This window comes from Sorex araneus, chromosome X (genome assembly GCF_027595985.1).
Source record: "Sorex araneus isolate mSorAra2 chromosome X, mSorAra2.pri, whole genome shotgun sequence".
In the NCBI taxonomy this organism is placed as follows: Eukaryota; Metazoa; Chordata; class Mammalia; order Eulipotyphla; family Soricidae; genus Sorex; species Sorex araneus.
In genome coordinates this window covers 135531019-135548479 of record NC_073313.1, presented here as the reverse complement: position 1 = coordinate 135548479, position 17461 = coordinate 135531019, and the positions used below count along the sequence as shown (strand labels likewise).

Genomic DNA, 17461 nt, shown 5'->3' with positions numbered 1-17461 from the left:
TACTCAGGCTGAGCTTCACACATGTGACTGTGTGACACATCATCATAGAGGGAAATAAATATATATGCCTTTTGGAGAGCACGGCAAGCTACTGAGAGTATCCCGCCCACACAGCAGAGCCTGGCAAGCTCCCTGTAGTGTATGATACGCCAAAACAGTAACAATAACGGGTCTCATTCCCCTAACCCTGAAAGAGCCTCCAGTCTTTGAGAAAGATGAGTAATGAGAGGATGCTAAAATCTCAGGGCTGGGATGAATAGAGACATTACTGGTGCCCACTCGAGTAAATCAATGAACAATGGGATGGCAGTGATACAGTGATTGTGTGAAATTTTTTTCTCCTATTCATTATGTGTCTTTTTAATATAGCTATGAGTTTCTTTTGCTGTGCAGAAACATTTTATTTGAAGTAGTCCCATTTGTCCATTTGTTTATTTTTGTTTCTGTAGTCTTTTTTCCCTTTGGTCATTCTTTTGAGGACAGCTTCCTTTGTTTTCTTCAAAGTATTTTATGGATTCTGGTCTAATCTTGGGATCTTTAATCAACTTTGAGGATTGCTTTGGCTCTTCAGGGAATTTTATGGTTCCACACAAATTTTAGAAGAGTTTCAGAAACTGTTTTTTTTTAAAGAATCAACAACATCTTAAAATAATAAAAGGAAAAACTCTTAATAAAGTGGATAAGACAAAACTGCGCGGCCGCTAGTGTGGCTACACGACCTCATATCTCTTCATTCTCAGCAATGGAAAACAAATTATCAAATGCTTCCTTTTCAGCAGGTCCTACTTTGTGGTGGGGGGAACTCCAAAAAATAATAGTGAGTTTTTTGTTGAAATATTGAATGTAATCAAAGTAAAGAGAAAATAAAGTGAAATTTTTCAGCTACACAGGCAGGGTGGGGGTTGGGAGGGAGGTATACTGTGATTCTTGGTGGTGGAATATGTGCACTGGTGAAGGGATGGGTGTTCGAGCATTGTGTAACTGAGACTTAAACCTGAAAGCTTTGTAACTTTCCACATGGTGATTCAAAAAAAATTAAATTAAAACAAACAAACAAAAAATAAAGTGGATAAGAAATGAAAGGGTAGAAACAGAAATCACAGAAATACTAAAGATCATGAGATTGTTGTGAACAGCTCTTTGCTATTTAATTAGAAAACCCAGAAGAAATGTATGAATTTTTAGAATCATAAAACCTCCAAAGACTGAGTCACAATTTAGTAGCAAATCTAAACAGACCAATTAGTAAAAAGGAAATTGAAATAGTAAACAAAAGTGTCCCCTCCAAAAACTCAAGCCTGGGTGCAGGTGTGTTTATATTGAATTATGCCAAAAGAGAACTTTTGTTTTCCTTTCCAGTGATATCCAGTTATTGAAGACCTCTTTGAAATCAGTATTATGATGTTTTACCTATGTTTTCTTTGATATATTTTATAGTATAGGTCTGACATCCTAATCTCTATCCATTTTTTTAACCTTCGTGCAATGTGTGAGATAATTGTCCAGTTTCATTATTTTGCGTGTGGCTATGCAGTTTTGCCAAAACCATTTGTACAAGAGTATTTCATATCTCCACTTTATGCTCGTGGCTCTTTTGTCATAAGTTAGTTGACTGTCCATATAGCTGAAGATTTATATTTGTCCCTGAATTGTGTTCCATTGGTCTGAGGATCTGCTTTTTTAAATTGAATTACAAGGTTACAAAGATATTTATGATTGAGGGTCTGCTTTTATTCCGGTAATGCAGTTTTGATTATATAGCTTTATAGTTTAGTGTAAAGTCGGGGAGCATAATGCCTCATGTCTTTCGTTTCCTCAGGATTGCTTTGGCCATTTTAGGGTTTTTATGGTTACCTGCAAATTTTAGTAGTATTAATTTTATGTCAGAAGAATGCATTGGAATTTTTATTTCAATCACGTTAAACCTGTATAATGGTCTGCATAGTATGGTCATTTTGACAATATCAATTCTCCCAGTCTATGATCATGAAATGTTTCCATTTCTTTTGTCATATTTATTTTAATAGTTTTTAATGTACCACTCTTTAGCCTACTTTGCTGATTTCTAGTTTCTTAATATTTTGGTGCAATTACACATAGGATTTGAAAGTGCTCTTTTATTGATTTTTGGTTCTGGAGATTGAACTCATTGCTTCACATATGCAAAGCAAGTATTCTGCAGCTGAGCCACACCCATAATCCCTTCTTTATCTTCTGGTCCACTGTTTATAGAAGTGATTTTTCCATGTGTATATTGATTTTGTAGCCTGTTACCTTGCTGTATAGGTTTATTATTTCTAAAATTTTTTATGGAATCTTTGGGATTTTGTGTTTATTTTCATGTCATCATTGAATAGTGATAGTTTTTACGCCTTTTCCAATTTGAATCCCTGATTAAGTCTGGGATTATAGGGTTCTAGAAATTTGTGGTAGCTTCTCCAATTTGTGACATAAAGTAGTTCATGGTAACTTACGATCTTTAACTTTATATCTTTGGTACCGTATCTTCTTTCATTTTTTATCTGATTAGCTGGGTTTCTTATTTTTCTTTATTAGTTTATGTTTCTTGCTTATTCTTTCAAAGAATCAGCTCTTCATTTCATTGGTACTTTGTATTTCTTCCCATTGGGGTGGGGAGCAATGCTTGTGGCTATGCAATACTTAGTGCTTCATGGTATAAGTATGTTGTTGTGAGCTGCCCTCTTATCACAGCTTTTGCTGTGTTTCATATGTTAATTTTATTTGGTCAAGGAGAGCCCTGTACATACATGTCTGTTTAGACTAACTTTTTCAACTCCTTTTTTTTTTGGATAAAAGTTTTTATAAAGACAATTTACAGGAAAATTGATGGTTCAAATCCAATTTCCACCTTCTTTTTTAAGGCTGTCGTTTCTCTTTTGCATTTTTGTCTGGTTGATTTCTTTTATGGTGAAATTTTGGTCTTAATGTTTCCCACTACTGTAGTTTTGATTTTTTTCTTTTGGGGCCTAACTCGACAGTGCTCAGGGGTTACTCCTGACTCTGTGCTCAGTAATCACTCCTACCTCTGCAGTCAGGATCATTCTTGGCAGTGCTCAGGAGACAAGCTGTGGTGCTCGAGATGGAACCCAGGTGGGCCTCGTGCAAGGCAAGTGTCCTGTCCCACAGTTGTTTTGAGGACTGGAGCCATAGCACAGCAACAGGGCATTTGCCTTGCATGTGGCCGACCCAGGGTCGATTCCTCAGCCCCTCTCGGAGAGCCCAGCAAGCTACTGAGAGTATCTTGCCCTCTCGGAGAGCCCGGCAAGCCACCCATGGTGTATTCAATATGCCAAAAACAGTAACAAGTCTCAAAATGGAGACAATACTGGCGCCCGCTCGAGCAAATCCATAAGCAACAGGATGACAGTGACAGTTCAGTGATATCTCATCAGACCTGATGATATTTTTACTATATTTTGATGTCCCTTCATTTGATGCATAAATGTTAATAGTGTTAAGTCTTCTTGGTTATCTATTCCAAATCAGTATGTCCATCCTTCTCTTTTTACCGTCATTTGTTTGAAATTTGCTTAGTTTGGTATAAATAGAACCGATCTTTTTTACTGCCATTTGTCTGTTTTATTGTTTGCCAACCTTTAACTTGAGACTGCATTTATCAGTGCAGTTCACATGGGTCTCTCGTAAGCAGAAGCTTGGCGTTTGTTTCCTGACCCATATGACAACTCTGTAACCTTTGTAGGGGTGATTGCAACACACCAGGCGGTGCACGGTGGCCATCTGCTTGCAGGGGCCGCCTGGACCGTCTCGTTAGCCCCTACTACATGGTTTCTGATTGCCAATTTTAGTCCACTGACATGGAGAGAAATTTGCGAAAACAATTTATTGTTCTTTTCATGTATAAAATTTGGGTGTAGTTTATCCTTTTCTTTGGACTTTTCTCTCTTTGTGGCTTAATATTTTTTTGTTGTGTAGTGTTTATATTCCTTTGTCCTGTTCTTTTTGAATCTCTAATATTTTTTTGTCTTGTGGTTACCTTGAAATTTACATCTAAATATCTAGACTTTATATTCGATTTTAAATTTTTAAAAAGTATGTTTTTGTTTTGAGTTGATTCTAGGATATTCTATTGTTACTTTCTGTCTTTACCATGTTAAAATTGTGTCTTAGTATTTCAAAATATAATTTCTTTCCTAATATAGTATTGTTCACAGAGCTGATTTCCTGGCCATGAATTCCTTTAACTGTTGTTTTTGAGAAAGCTTGTATTCTTGGTCAGCTGAGTTTTGGGGAACTCCCAAGTGTTGCTGGGGGTCACAAGGTGTAGACCTGCTGGAACTAGGCAGGCCCTCTGGTGCTGGGGATCAAACTTGGAGCCCTTTGCGTGCCAGAAATGTGCTTCAGCCCTTTGAACCATATTGTTGGTACCTAGGGGTTTTTTTTGGTCAGCACTTTGGATATATCTATCACAGTAGCCTTCTGGCCTGTAGAGTTTCAGTTGATAAGAGTTATTGTGAGTTATGGAATTCCCTTAATATGTGAATCTTTGCTTTTGTCTTGTTGCTTTTAGTATTCTGTCTCTTTCTTCGCTTCTTTCTATTTTAATTTCTGAGTGTCTTGGTTATAGTCTGTTTGAATTTATTTAATTTTGGGACTCCATTAACTTCCTGAACCTGGTTATATCTGTCCATTCTTTGATTGGGGAAGTTCTTATTATTTCATCAACTACTAAATCTTCTCCTTTCTTTTTCACCCTGTAGTGTGTCGGTTGTTTCTTTTGTTGCCGTCCCATAAATCTCTTCAGTTTTCTTAACTAAAAATTATTTTTGGTGTTTTCCTCTACCTTATCTTTGCATGCTTAAGCATGCTGATTTGATCTTTGACTTTTTACGTCTGCTATTGAACCCCTCTATTGTTCCATGATGCCGATCTCCCTCCCTGATTCTTAATCAGTTTCAGAAGTGTACGTTGCAGTTTCCTTCCTCTAGAGCAGAAGCTCCCAAGCTTACCTGCTTACTGACCCCTTTTCAGGAAATAAGTCACTCAGTGAGCCTTTGAAATCTGCTTTCTTTAAACAAACAACCAAAAGCAGGCCTAATTGTCCAGGAGGTTACAACCACCTGCCTGGATGATTGCAGTACACACGTCTCTGGCCACCCACCCCTTGCTCCCTTCCCATGGTATCACCCGCTTTGGGAAACACTGCTCTAGACTGTGGTTCTAGACCTGCTATTTTTCTGGAAATAGCAGGTAAGTTTAATAGCAGGTAAGTAATAGGAGGTAAATTTCTTGGTCTGTCACCCACTAGCCATGGCTTGGTTGTTTTGTCCTAGATCTCAGTTTCATTCAACAGCACAGTCTTTCACGTCTGTCTCCGAGGTAGAGTGTTATTTCTATAATCTCAGCCCTCCTCCTGTCAGGTCAGATTTGCAAGAAGTAATTGTGGCTAGTCTGCGCTGCTCCACTCTGAAAGCTCTTTCCTGATTGATTTTTCTCTCTGGTTGAACTCTTCACCATAGTCTCATATTTCAAGATACTCGTATATATGTGCACGTGCCTCTGGTTGTAACTAGGTTGTGAACTAGTTAAGCTTTTTTTTTCTGTGACATATACTTGATTTCAGTTGTGCTTTATCAGATAACTTTTTTTATCAGCATCTGTTCTGCCATTTCACCAGAATTCTCTTGTTTAATTTTATTCATTTATTTAACTTCTCTCTCTGGTTTTCTTGGTGAATCGAGAAAGAGGTTTGCCTATTTTATATCTCTTTTTTTTAAAAAATGTTCATTTCAGTGATCTTTTCTATTGTCGTTTTTAGTCACTGAAGTATTTATACTAATGTTTGTTATTTCCTTCCTTTTACTAACTGTGCTTCAGAACATTCCATTCCCAAAACAAAATTGTGGACTGAAAGCTTTGTTTTCTAAATTCCATTTTTATTTGTATTAAGGTATTTATTTACTTTACTTTTGACTTTATTTTTGGCTGTTCAGTAGCATGTATTAAATCTTCACAAATTAGTGAATCTTTCAGTTTGCTTTTTGTACTTGAAATCTAGTTTTCTCACACTGTTCTTAGAAATATTCTTGATATTATTTGTCTTATATTAGGGACTGGAGCGATAGCACAGCAGGGATGGCGTTTGCCTTGCATGCAGCCAACCCGGGTCCGATTCCTCCGTCCCTCTTGGAGAGCCCAGCAAGCTACCGAGAGTATCCTGCCCACACGGCAGAGCCTGTCAAGCTACCCATGGCGTATTCGATATGCCAAAAACAGTGACAACAAGTCTCACAATGGAGACGTTACTGGTGCCTGCTTGAACAAATCAATGAACAATGGGACGGCAGTGTTACGACAGTGCGGTGCTATTTATTGAGAATTATTTTGTGAACCAGCATATGGACTATTCTCTAGAATACTGTGTGTACATTTGAGCAGAATCTATATTCTTTTGTTTTTATGCAGGTCAAGTTTTTTGTTGTCCCCTGAGTACTGCCAAACCTGGTACTCAGGGGACCACATGGGATGCCAGGGATTGAACTCAGGTTGACGGAGTGCAAGGCATGGGCCCTATATATTTACTGTTTCTCCCATCCCATCAATAGACCTCTATCATAGAAGACTACAGTTATATTTTAGTCCCCTATTGAGCAGTGCCTTGGCATAGAATCTGGCGAGAACTAGCTTGCCAGTTGTTATAGGATGGTAGAAACCAGGAATGTAAGCCCTCCTGGCTCCAGACTAAGTGATCAGGGGGGCTTCCAGGTCGTCAGCAGATGCAAAGTATGGGTTACTGGATAACATTTTAAAAAAGGCACCAGTGCTGGAGCAATAGTACAGTAGGCAGGGTGCTTACCTTGGATGCAGTTGACCCAGGTTCGATCCCTGGTACCTGTTATGGTACCCCAAGCCCTCAGAGCCAGGAGTAAGCCCTGAGCATCACCAGGCATGACCCCAGAACTAAAAAACAAAACAGATACCAGATATATGTAAGAATTCACCTTTGAGATATAGTGCTTCTCTCGGGTAAAGGAATGCAGCAGAGGAATAGTGCAGATTTTCTAAGGTTTCTGGAACAGATAACAGCCAGCCCTGGAAAATGTGTGTTTAATTAAAAGGCTTTGGGGCCAGAGAGATAGTAGAGCAGATAATGCACTTGCTGTGCATGTGGTTGACTTGCATGTAAGTTTGATCCTCAGCACCAGTTACTGGCCCTGAGCACAGAACAAGGAGTTAGCCCTGAGCACAACCAGATATGGCCCCCAAACAAACCCGAAACAGTTAGAGGGGCTGTAGTGATAACACAGCAGGTCCGACATTTGCTTTGTATGTGGCCAACCCAGGTTTCATCCCCAGCATCTCAGGAGTCCCCCAAACCTTCCAGGAGTGATCCCTGAGCCCAGAGCCAGGAGTAAGCTCTGAACCGAATGTGACAAAACAAAACAAACAAACAAAAAGAAAACACAATTAGAAGCCTATTTTCCAGACTGTAGGTATGATGATAAACTAATTGTCCTTTTTTTTCCAAAGAAAGATTGAGTTCCAATTCAGGGTCTGTTGCCTCTTGCTGTACCCTGAAGGTGGTAGTTCTTGAATAACTATTTACTAGGCCAGAGTGGTAGGACAGACATTAAGGCACTTGCCTTGGTGTGGCCAACGTAGTTCTGCCCACATCATCGTATAGGGTCCCCTGAGCATCACTAGGAGTGACTCCTGAGCACGGTACCAGGAGTAAGCTGTGAGTGAGCGCTGCTCGGAAGGTGTGGCCTAAAATCCCCTCTAAATCCTTTCCCATGGATTAGATATTATAGTCATATGGTACCACAAACACAAACCCTGCTGACCCATAGAGTTAGATATGTTTGAAACCATCCCTGGAAACATCTGCAAAATTTCAGGTACCAGACAAGGACATAACCTATTTTCTGACCATATAACCAGTGCACTATAGCAAGTGTAGCAAAGGAAAACTGCAAAGATCGAGCCCTTTATCCTCTGTTTCTTGAGAGGGCCTCTGTAGGTGCCCAGAAGTATGGCAGAACAGGAACTTTAGACCAAGATTCCCAGAAAAGCAAATAAGCCTCTTTTAAGAAACACTGGGAGTGTGCTTTATTCTGCTGTCCATACAGTGCCCTGAGGGGTAGGGTCTGCTACTGTGACATTCTGAGAGGCATTCTGTGTAGCAACATTAGAAATGAAGGCAACCCAAATATAAAAATCCTGTTCCGGGAGATGCTGGCATTTTGGAACAGTAGTGATGTGTGGAGGTAGTGCCAGTCAGAAAGAAGGAAAATAAGGTACCTGCCAGTTTTTGATTTTTTTTAACTATTCCTGGCGGTGCCACAGGGCTCACTCCTGACTGTGCAAAGGAGTCACTCCTGGTGGGCTTGGGGGACCATATAGGTCAGCTATATAGCCAACCAAAGTCGGCTGCATGCAAGGCAAATATCCTACCCCCTTAACTATCACTAGGGCCCCTAGTTTAAAAGAAAGGGATAGGGCAGGATGGTGATCTTTCTCTGTCCCGCTTTCCTCTGAACTTGGAAGAATAAAAGGTCTAGATTATTTTTAAATTTTATTTATTTATTTATTTATTTTGCTTTTTGGGTCACACCTGGTGATGCACAGGGGTTACTCCTGGCTCTGCACTCAGGAATCACTCCTGGCGGTGCTCAGGGGATCATATGGGATGCTGGGAATCGAACCCGGGTCGGCCGTGTGCAAGGCAAATGCCCTACCAGCTGTGCTATTGCTCCAGCCCCTAGATTATTTTTTTAAATGGTAACAAAAGATGTCACCTGCTCCCAGCTTTGAATACATACCAGCAGGCCTCTGCCCCTGAGATCTCTCCTTTGAGTGGCAAATAAATCTCACATAAAGTCTTGGTGCTTAATAAATGACTGCTTTCAGTTCCCTGCTCAAGCCCTTTAAAAGTAATTTCTGTTTGCTACAGCATCCTGTGTCTCATGAAGTGAACCCGGTTAGTTTTAAATGCTACATATTTGGGGGGCTTGTTTCTCATGTACTGGGCATGAGAAAGTTGGAATTCCCAGCATGGAATTCAAACTCTTTGCCTCCTCAGCAAGAAGCTGAATGCTGAGGTTTCTCCAGATTGTGCCACCACATTTTGTAGGAGATGATGGCATCTTTTTTGAGGCCACAGTGGGCTTACACCTGGCTCTGCACTCAGGGATCACCCCCAGCAGGGCTTGGGGGACCATATGGGGTGCCAGGGATCGAACTCAGGTTGGCCTCATGCAAGGCCAGTGCTCAACCTGCTGTACTATCATTCCTGCCACTTTATGGAAAGATTATGTCTCAGCCTCTCATCTTGATGTGTTTTATTTCTTACTCGTCCCATAGGCAGGAGTCATTCTGTCCATTTTTAACATTCTTTTTTTCTCAAGAGATAACAGTTCTTTGTGTAGCTAGTATAGGAGAGGATGTTAGTTCAGCAGCTTTCTATGCCACTGCCTTGAACCAAATCAGCATCTATTTTTGTAGTCCCTGTTAAGAACACTAATTCTCACTATGCTTACCCCATCCAATTCTGACTCTGTGTTCCTGACAGTCACTCTACTTTCTAACTCTGGAATGAAAACTTTCAGAATCTTTATTTCGGGACTATGACTAGTTAGCTAGTTATGTCACAATGTCTTAGAGAAAAATGTTTTCTTAGTAATAGCTCAACTGTTTGTATTTGTTGATACGTGAGTAGGACATGTGCCACTTCAAAATTGTTTTTAATAGGGGAAGTCTTGTTTTGATTTATATAATTCTAAATCATTAACTTAAATTCATACTTTTTTTCCTAAAGGGCTACAACAGGAGTATCTCCCAAACAGAAACAATAATACGCTTTGCTTTCCAAGCCTCTATCACAGTTCTGTGTATTGCTTGCCCCTGTTCATTGGGATTGGCCACTCCAACTGCTGTGATGGTGGGGACCGGAGTCGGAGCTCAGAATGGCATACTAATCAAAGGAGGGGAACCGTTGGAAATGGCTCATAAGGTAAGAGTCCCAGAAGTAAGAACTGCCCCATCCCCTATTGAGAAACACAGTTCTGAATTCCTTCCACATGAAAACTGAGCCTCTTCTGGAACTCTTCTGAGGGCTGAGGTAGGAAAGGTAGAATTTGCTTCTGCTCAATATTGGCCTAAGTTATAGAAGATCTCTAGAACTAGTGAAGGGCTATTCCTTAAATCAGACACTGATGCGAAATACCTAGAATTTTATTACCCACTTCCTCAGACTAGAGCAGTCTCTAGAGCAGGAAAAAAAAAGAATTATTTAAAAAAATTGCCAGATGTATCAGATTTCTATCTTTTTTGTGTATGAGTCAATGTGTGTTTTTTTCACAGCAAGGTAGAGCTTGTAGTTACATAATTACTTTGCCTTTGCTGCCACCATCTGACACTTTGCAGCTATAGCTTGAGGCCTAACTATAACCTAACAGTTTTCATATTAGGTTTTTCTATAGCAGTCTCAATCAAAGCTATTTGACTTCAGTTAAGACTATGTTCCTACCTAGCATCTTCTTATTACGAGGATGTAAATTATATACCAATGCGTGTTGTGAACTTCAAACAAATTAATACCTTTCATAGTAATTTAAAAGGTTTTAACATAATTGAACATTTAAAGAAAAATTGCAAAAATAATAAAAGGAGCTGCCATATACCTTTTTTTTTCAGTTGGCAAGGAAGGCTCCTAAAACAGTGTTCATGGGGCCTTGGGCCACTTCTGGAAATAATTGGTGTGGCTGTAAAGACTGACAGTCCAGTGCTTGGGATGAATCATATAGTGTTATTTGAGCCCGGTGCTGCCAGGCGCCACCGAGATCATACTTGAAAATCCTTATGGGACTCTAGGAATACACTTGGCCATGCCTGTGGGCCATACAGTTCTAGGGATTAAGACCTAGTGCCTGCATTCTCTGCAGTTGTGTACTCTGTTTGGGGTAGTCAGTACAGATATTTATTTGTAAATATTCATATCAGAAACTTAATTTAACAACGCAATGTTCAGCAGTCTCTTTGTGAGGGCATATCCAGCTGTGCTCAGAGTTTACTCCTGGCTCCGTGCTCAGGGTTCACTCCTGCTACAGTGCTAAGGACCAGACTGGGGTTAGCTGTGTGCAAGCCCAGTGCCTTCACCCCTGTACTATATCTCTGACCCCTCAGCTATATACTCCTTATTGAATATATCGGACCCTTTAATAAGAATGGGATTTTTACTATAACCACAGTGCAATGATCAAAATCAGGAAATCGCCATTGAGGGGCCAGAGAAATAGTACATTAATACAGTGGGTAGGGCTATTGCCTGGCATACAGCCAACCCAAGTTTGCTCTTGAGCACTGCCAGGAGTAATTCCTGAGAACAGAGCCAGGACTAACCCCTGAGCCAATTCTCTCTCTCTCTCTCTCTCATACTCACAGACACACACACACATATGAAATCATTCTTGAGATATAATACTATGATGTACTCTTTACTACATGTTTCAGTGTCCTTAGTGGTTTTCGTAATAGCCTACATAACTTTTTTCTCTTGTACAAAATCATGTTTGGTATTTAGTTATTTTCTTCCTAATAGCCTACATAATTTTTTTCTCTTGTACAGAATCATGCTTGGTATTTAGTTATTTTCTTGCTTTTGTCTTGATTGCCCAGGCTATTCATTCCTCAGGTTTTGTATCGTGAGTTCGCTGTGAAGTGCCTGTGTTCTCTAATTCTTCCTTTTTATTCTGTCTGGACCTGAGTTTCCTTCATTGATTCCCTGATCTATCTCTTCTCAGATTGTTCTTCTCTTTTGGACCCAATTAAAATGAATACAATTCAGCAGATCTTTTCTGGTGCTCATTTTAATAAAATTACCTTTTGTCTCAGTCATCTGCTTACTGCCCAGATTTCCCCTATGGAAATGCAAATTCATTAGAATTTCAATGTGCCACTCTTTCCCTGGAGACACTTAAAGCATTTTTTTCTGTTACCTACTAATAGTTAACCGCTAGTAATTCATTTCTAGTTGCATGACTTATATCCACAGTACAGTTGAAGTCTATTAAGTATAACTTAGACTTTTTCTTCTCTTAGTCTCCCTTTATTTCCCAAAGACTGTAAAGTTCAAGTCTGTCAAAGATTAGTTAGTTAAGAAACAAAATAGAAATATGTCAAGAAATTTTTTTTCTTATTTTGGGGAAGGTAATGATAAGTTTTATTAAGACATACAGGTGCATTGTATTTGAATTTTCTTGCAGGTAAAGGTAGTTGTATTTGATAAGACTGGAACCATTACCCATGGAACCCCAGTAGTGAATCAAGTAAAGGTTCTAGTGGAAAGTAACAGAATATCACGCAGTAAGATCCTGGCCATTGTGGGAACTGCTGAAAGTAACAGTGAACACCCTCTAGGAGCAGCCGTAACCAAATACTGCAAGCAGGTACATTTCCCCCCTTTATTTATTAATGTAGTCATCTCCTATAGGAGTTACTCAGACTGAATCTTGACTGTCATTTGGCTGTGATTTCTGTACATTTGGCTTGAGGTTAGACAGACTTACATTTTCTCTTTTATATGTCTTAATCTCTTTATACAGAATTGTATAAAGATGAACTGAAAAATTATAATCCTACCACACTGAGAACTTCCTGTTTATATACAAATTTGGATAGCAGCAATATATATTTATGGCGGGAAAACTCGGTGTTAAATAAAAAAGAATGCCTCGTTTCTTTCTACACTCTTCCATACTTCCTCTCTGCAAAATTTCAACTATTAAATTTTAATCTGTTAAGTCTTTTTAAATAGCAGCTAAATTGAGTCATAATTCACAGTATAAAAATTACTTTTATAAAGTGATAATTCAACAGTTTTTAACATTCACAAAAGTTTTCACTTTAATGTTTTTTAATGTATATAACCAACATATATATGTGTGTGTGTTTGTGTGTATATGTGTATTTATGTACATTGTTTTCTAAACTTTACATAAATTGGGCACACAATGACCAACTTTGGTATAATTAATTTTTTAATTAAATTATTTTTCATAGTTGAATATGTAGCTTTTCCTCCTTTTAATTTATATATTTGATTGTATGCTATTGATAAATTAGCTTTGTTGGGGTTTACAGGTTTATCTCTATATTAAGTGTTATTAATTCAATTACTAGATCAAAAGATAACATGCAAGTTAAATTTTGATGAATACTGAAGCTCACATGATAAATATTACCAATGCCTATATGAACTTGTACCAACCAGTTTTACTTTTGCCAAAATCTATCAGTTCCCATTTCCCTACATTCTTACCAATAGTTTTCCCTAATCAGTAAGTTAAAAAATTAATTGAGCATTTTTTTTCTGTTTTCTTAATTATGATTAGTCCTAAACATCTTTTCACATATTTATTGGCCACTTGAATTTCTTTTCCTTATACCCTGTCTGCTTCTATTCTTTGTATATTTTTTGTATAAGGTAGTTTGTCTTATTTTCATTGTTTATTATAAGTACTCACATAATTGAGAATAAATTACCTCACAATTTTACAGCTAAAATGTGACTAAAATTTACCATTGTGTGCCCATTTTTTTTCTTTTTTATATTTTTAACTCTTAATACTGTGGTGGCTTCTTTACACCCAAATCAAGAAAGCATAAAGTGATAAAGAAGAAACAGTTGTGGCCACCAAAAATCTTTGGATTACATAAAAAAGAATCATACTAGTGAGGCACCATGGTAACTCAAGACCTTATTATTACCCTTTGCTGTGAACTGAATAGCAAAATCTGGCTTGGTATAGAAACTGGGATTAAATCAAAGGATTCTGAGGTTCTCCTGTCACTTTGAACATTATACTAAATGCTCTGTTACTTCATCTTTTTCAAAACTGCTGTCAAATAGGCAGTAATAAGGGAAGAGGTATTTAGAATTAATCAGGCATGTAATATGTATCAAATTTCTTAGAGTTAGCCAGCAGTAATCTTTAATATTACTAATTTACCTTGGATTATTAGAACAACAGAGGAAACCCTTCTGTTTCTATTTGGTAGGAACTGGACACTGAAACCTTGGGTACCTGCGTAGATTTCCAGGTTGTGCCAGGCTGTGGTATTAGCTGTAAAGTCACCAATATTGAAGGCTTGCTACATAAGAATAATTGGAAGATAGAGGAAAATAATATTAAAAATGCATCCCTGGTTCAAATTGATGCAAGTAATGAACAGTCATCAACTTCGTCTTCCATGATCATTGATGCTCAGCTCTCAAGTAAGCTAATTTTCTTTTTAGCTCTAGTTATGGGACAGTTTTTAACATATGTCGAGTGTATAATTCTTAACTGTTAAATAAGAAGTAAAAATTACCATTATACTTTTATTCTTTCAAATCATTTTAACATAAACATTCTGGTCGCTCTACGTGAGTTATTTGAGAACATTTACTGACTGTGCACCTTGATTCCTCAAGAGTGATAAAGTCTAGCCTTTGGTAATCTTTATCTTAGTTTAGCAATCTTTCATTGAAGATTGGAAAGCTTTTGGACTTACCTTAGTTTTCTCAGCAAATTATCTTATTTTACACATAGAAAGTTCAGGTTCTCAGACTTCTTTTTGTTTCCTTTGCCCAGAATTATTCCTTTTCCAGTGGCAAAGGTATCCTTCATCTTACCAAACCTCCTCATCTTTACTCTAGATCCCATCTTTGTATGATTCCACAGAGACCTTGTTCTCTTAGTTATGCCACATCTTTTTTTTTTTTAATTTTCCATCTTTCATTCTCGAGTTGTTGTTTCTCCAAACATATAAACACTTCTTCCATCAAAATAAATGTATTCACAACTAAATTCTGTCCTATCTTTTCCTTTATAACTAAGTCTCTAGAAAGAGTTTAGGCTCGGTGGCCTGAAGATATTTATTGTGCATCAGCTTCTGCCCAATCCATACTATTGGAACTGGTCTTAGTCTACTGCTGACCTTTTGTCGTACCCTTTCTACTGGTCACTTCTCGCTTTTTAACCCTGTATGACCTCACAAAAGCATTTCACAATGTTGACCATTTCTTATTTCCCAAAACTCTTCCTTCCTTGATTCCATGATCTTATTTTTTTCTAGTCTCCTCATATGTTCTCCTTCTTGATCATTCTTAAAATTCTGCTCTAATCTTTTTTTTTACTCTTCTCAAATGATGGTCCTCAAGGTTTTGTTAGTCTTTTTTCTCCTTACATCATTGTCTATAGAATCTCCTTCATGTATATTACTTATTCTAACTACCATCTGTAGACTTCCACTACCACTCCACAATCCATATCCGTAGGCAAAACCTAATTTTTGAGATAGATCTTGGTCCATCTGTACCCAAACCATTATATACCCACTTAAGTGCTCCAGCACCCACTTACCCATTTGTGATCAAGTGAATTTGTCAATGTGGAAATGCACACACGACACCTTCTGTACAATAATTTTTATTACAGTGGTTAACTTATTTTTGAATCATAGCCTTCAGAGAAATATGATAGAAATTTGTATATTACAGTTCATCCATGAGTTTCTATTAAAGACTCTGATTTGACTTGTTTTCAGTATCCATGGGACAAAGTTCAGCCTTTTCAGACTTTATTCAGGATGTGTTTCTCACTATAAGTGTCCATCCCTGCCCCGGTGTATCTTGTTTTTTCCCACTGCCCCATGTATACTCTGTGTTCCATTCATATGGAAATACTTAAAGATCCTCTTTACTTCAGGTTTATGATATCTAAAGTGATATCATTACTGTTTTCTCTAGTTTCTTCTTCGTAAATTCCACATCTATCATAAACCTATTTCCATCTGTGTTTGTAAAACATCCAAAGAACTTTTCAACCAATTGAACCAGTTAATATCTTTCTTTTGTGAAGTCTTTTTAGACTAACTGTACCGGATATAAAAAAAGCCGGATATATTTGCTTTTTTAAATCATTAAATTTTTTAGCTTTTTTGCCATATCTGGAGGTGCTCAAGGCTTACACCTGGGTTTGTGCTCAGTATAACTCAATATCACTCAGGTGACCATATGGTGGGGTCAGGTATTGAACCTGGGTCAGCTGTATGCAAGGCAGATACCTTACCAGGTACACTGTTACTTTGGTCCCTGTTTGCTCTTTTTAAAAATCATAACTGAACTTAATCTGCATATTGGACACACTGCCTGAAAAAAGTCTTTATTTTCTTATTCTATTGAACAGTGATTTATCTATGAATGTCTAGTGTCAAACATACTGACGCATGGCAATTTCATTCATTAAAACTTTTATTGGCATTGTTTATGATGGTAAAGAATCACTTGTCAGCAAAATAGATGAAGTTTTTTTTTCCTCTGGCGACACAACACGAGGCAATGAACAAATAATTGAGAAAATGTATCTAACGTAGAACACATCTAATATAAACAGTAACATGATATTACTATTTGAATATTCGAGTATTCGAATAGTGGGTCCTATTTTATAGAGGGCGACCAGGGCAGGGCTTTTGAGAAAACAATGAGCAAAAAGCTGAGGCGAGAACAGGGCCGGGGGGAGAGCTATGTGAATATTTGTGACATGAGAATTCGAGGCAGGAAGAATATTAAGTACAACACCCTTGAGTCATGATATGCTTGATTGGTTTGAAAAATAGCAAGGGTAATATATGACTACAACAGAGTAAATAAATGGGGGCAGGAATAAAAGATATGATCTAGTGCAGGACTAGATCATGTAGGAGCATTGAAAAGACTTTGATTTTACCTTGAGATGAGAAACCTCTGGAGAGTTTGCAGTAGAGGAATAATATCTTCTGGCTTACCTGGTAAGTGACCTTCTTACTTATATGATAAAAATGCAGTAAGTACACTAAGCACACAATTGTGTATGTGGCCGTACAGCTCTACTCCACCCATCTCATGCACTCAGAGTCCTGGAAATTCACACTTTTGCATACTGTAGACTCAGCCTACCACCGCACTTTCCAACATGAGAACGTTAGATCACAGCATACCTGCCATAGCAGCAAATGTCTCAGGGTGTGTCAGACATCTATTCATTCCCAACACCTGCCTGAGACTTCTGTCTGAACATAGACTCTAGCCCCCCAAGCCCAGTTAATGAAATACAAGGGACAATGGGAAAACAAAAGAACTCAACAGAAGTGTCAGCAGAGGGCAACAGAGTCCAATGACATCAGACAGACCTTGGTAATCTGCCTGAAGAAGTCTTTAAGGTGACTATCATGATGCTCAATGACTTGAAAACAACATTCAAACAGAGAATTAATGAAGCTGAAAAGAGCCTGAGGGAAAGAAATTGAATGAAATTGTTCAAATAGAAATAAATAAACTTAAAAATGCTTCATCTTTCAGGAGACTTCCAACAAAGCACTAATTTAACTCCTTACTCAGCCCTTTCTTCAATATGATATAACTGTGTATTTCAAATTAAATTTGAATTTTTTATTAAGA

General features: G+C 38.1%; 1 protein-coding gene across 2 annotated transcripts in view; it reads left to right on the top strand.

Annotated features, from left to right (window-relative positions):
* Positions 1-17461, top strand: part of ATP7A (ATPase copper transporting alpha) — a 175232-nt gene that overhangs the window by 139454 nt on the left and 18317 nt on the right. Inside the window, exons 16-18 of one of the 2 annotated variants that reach the window (XM_055122414.1) lie at positions 9797-9991; positions 12243-12425; positions 14038-14254. In XM_055122414.1, the coding sequence (XP_054978389.1) occupies positions 9797-9991; positions 12243-12425; positions 14038-14254 (595 nt within the window). The remainder of the gene's footprint in view (positions 1-9796; positions 9992-12242; positions 12426-14037; positions 14255-17461) is intronic. The other variant, XM_055122415.1, reaches the window with a different exon arrangement.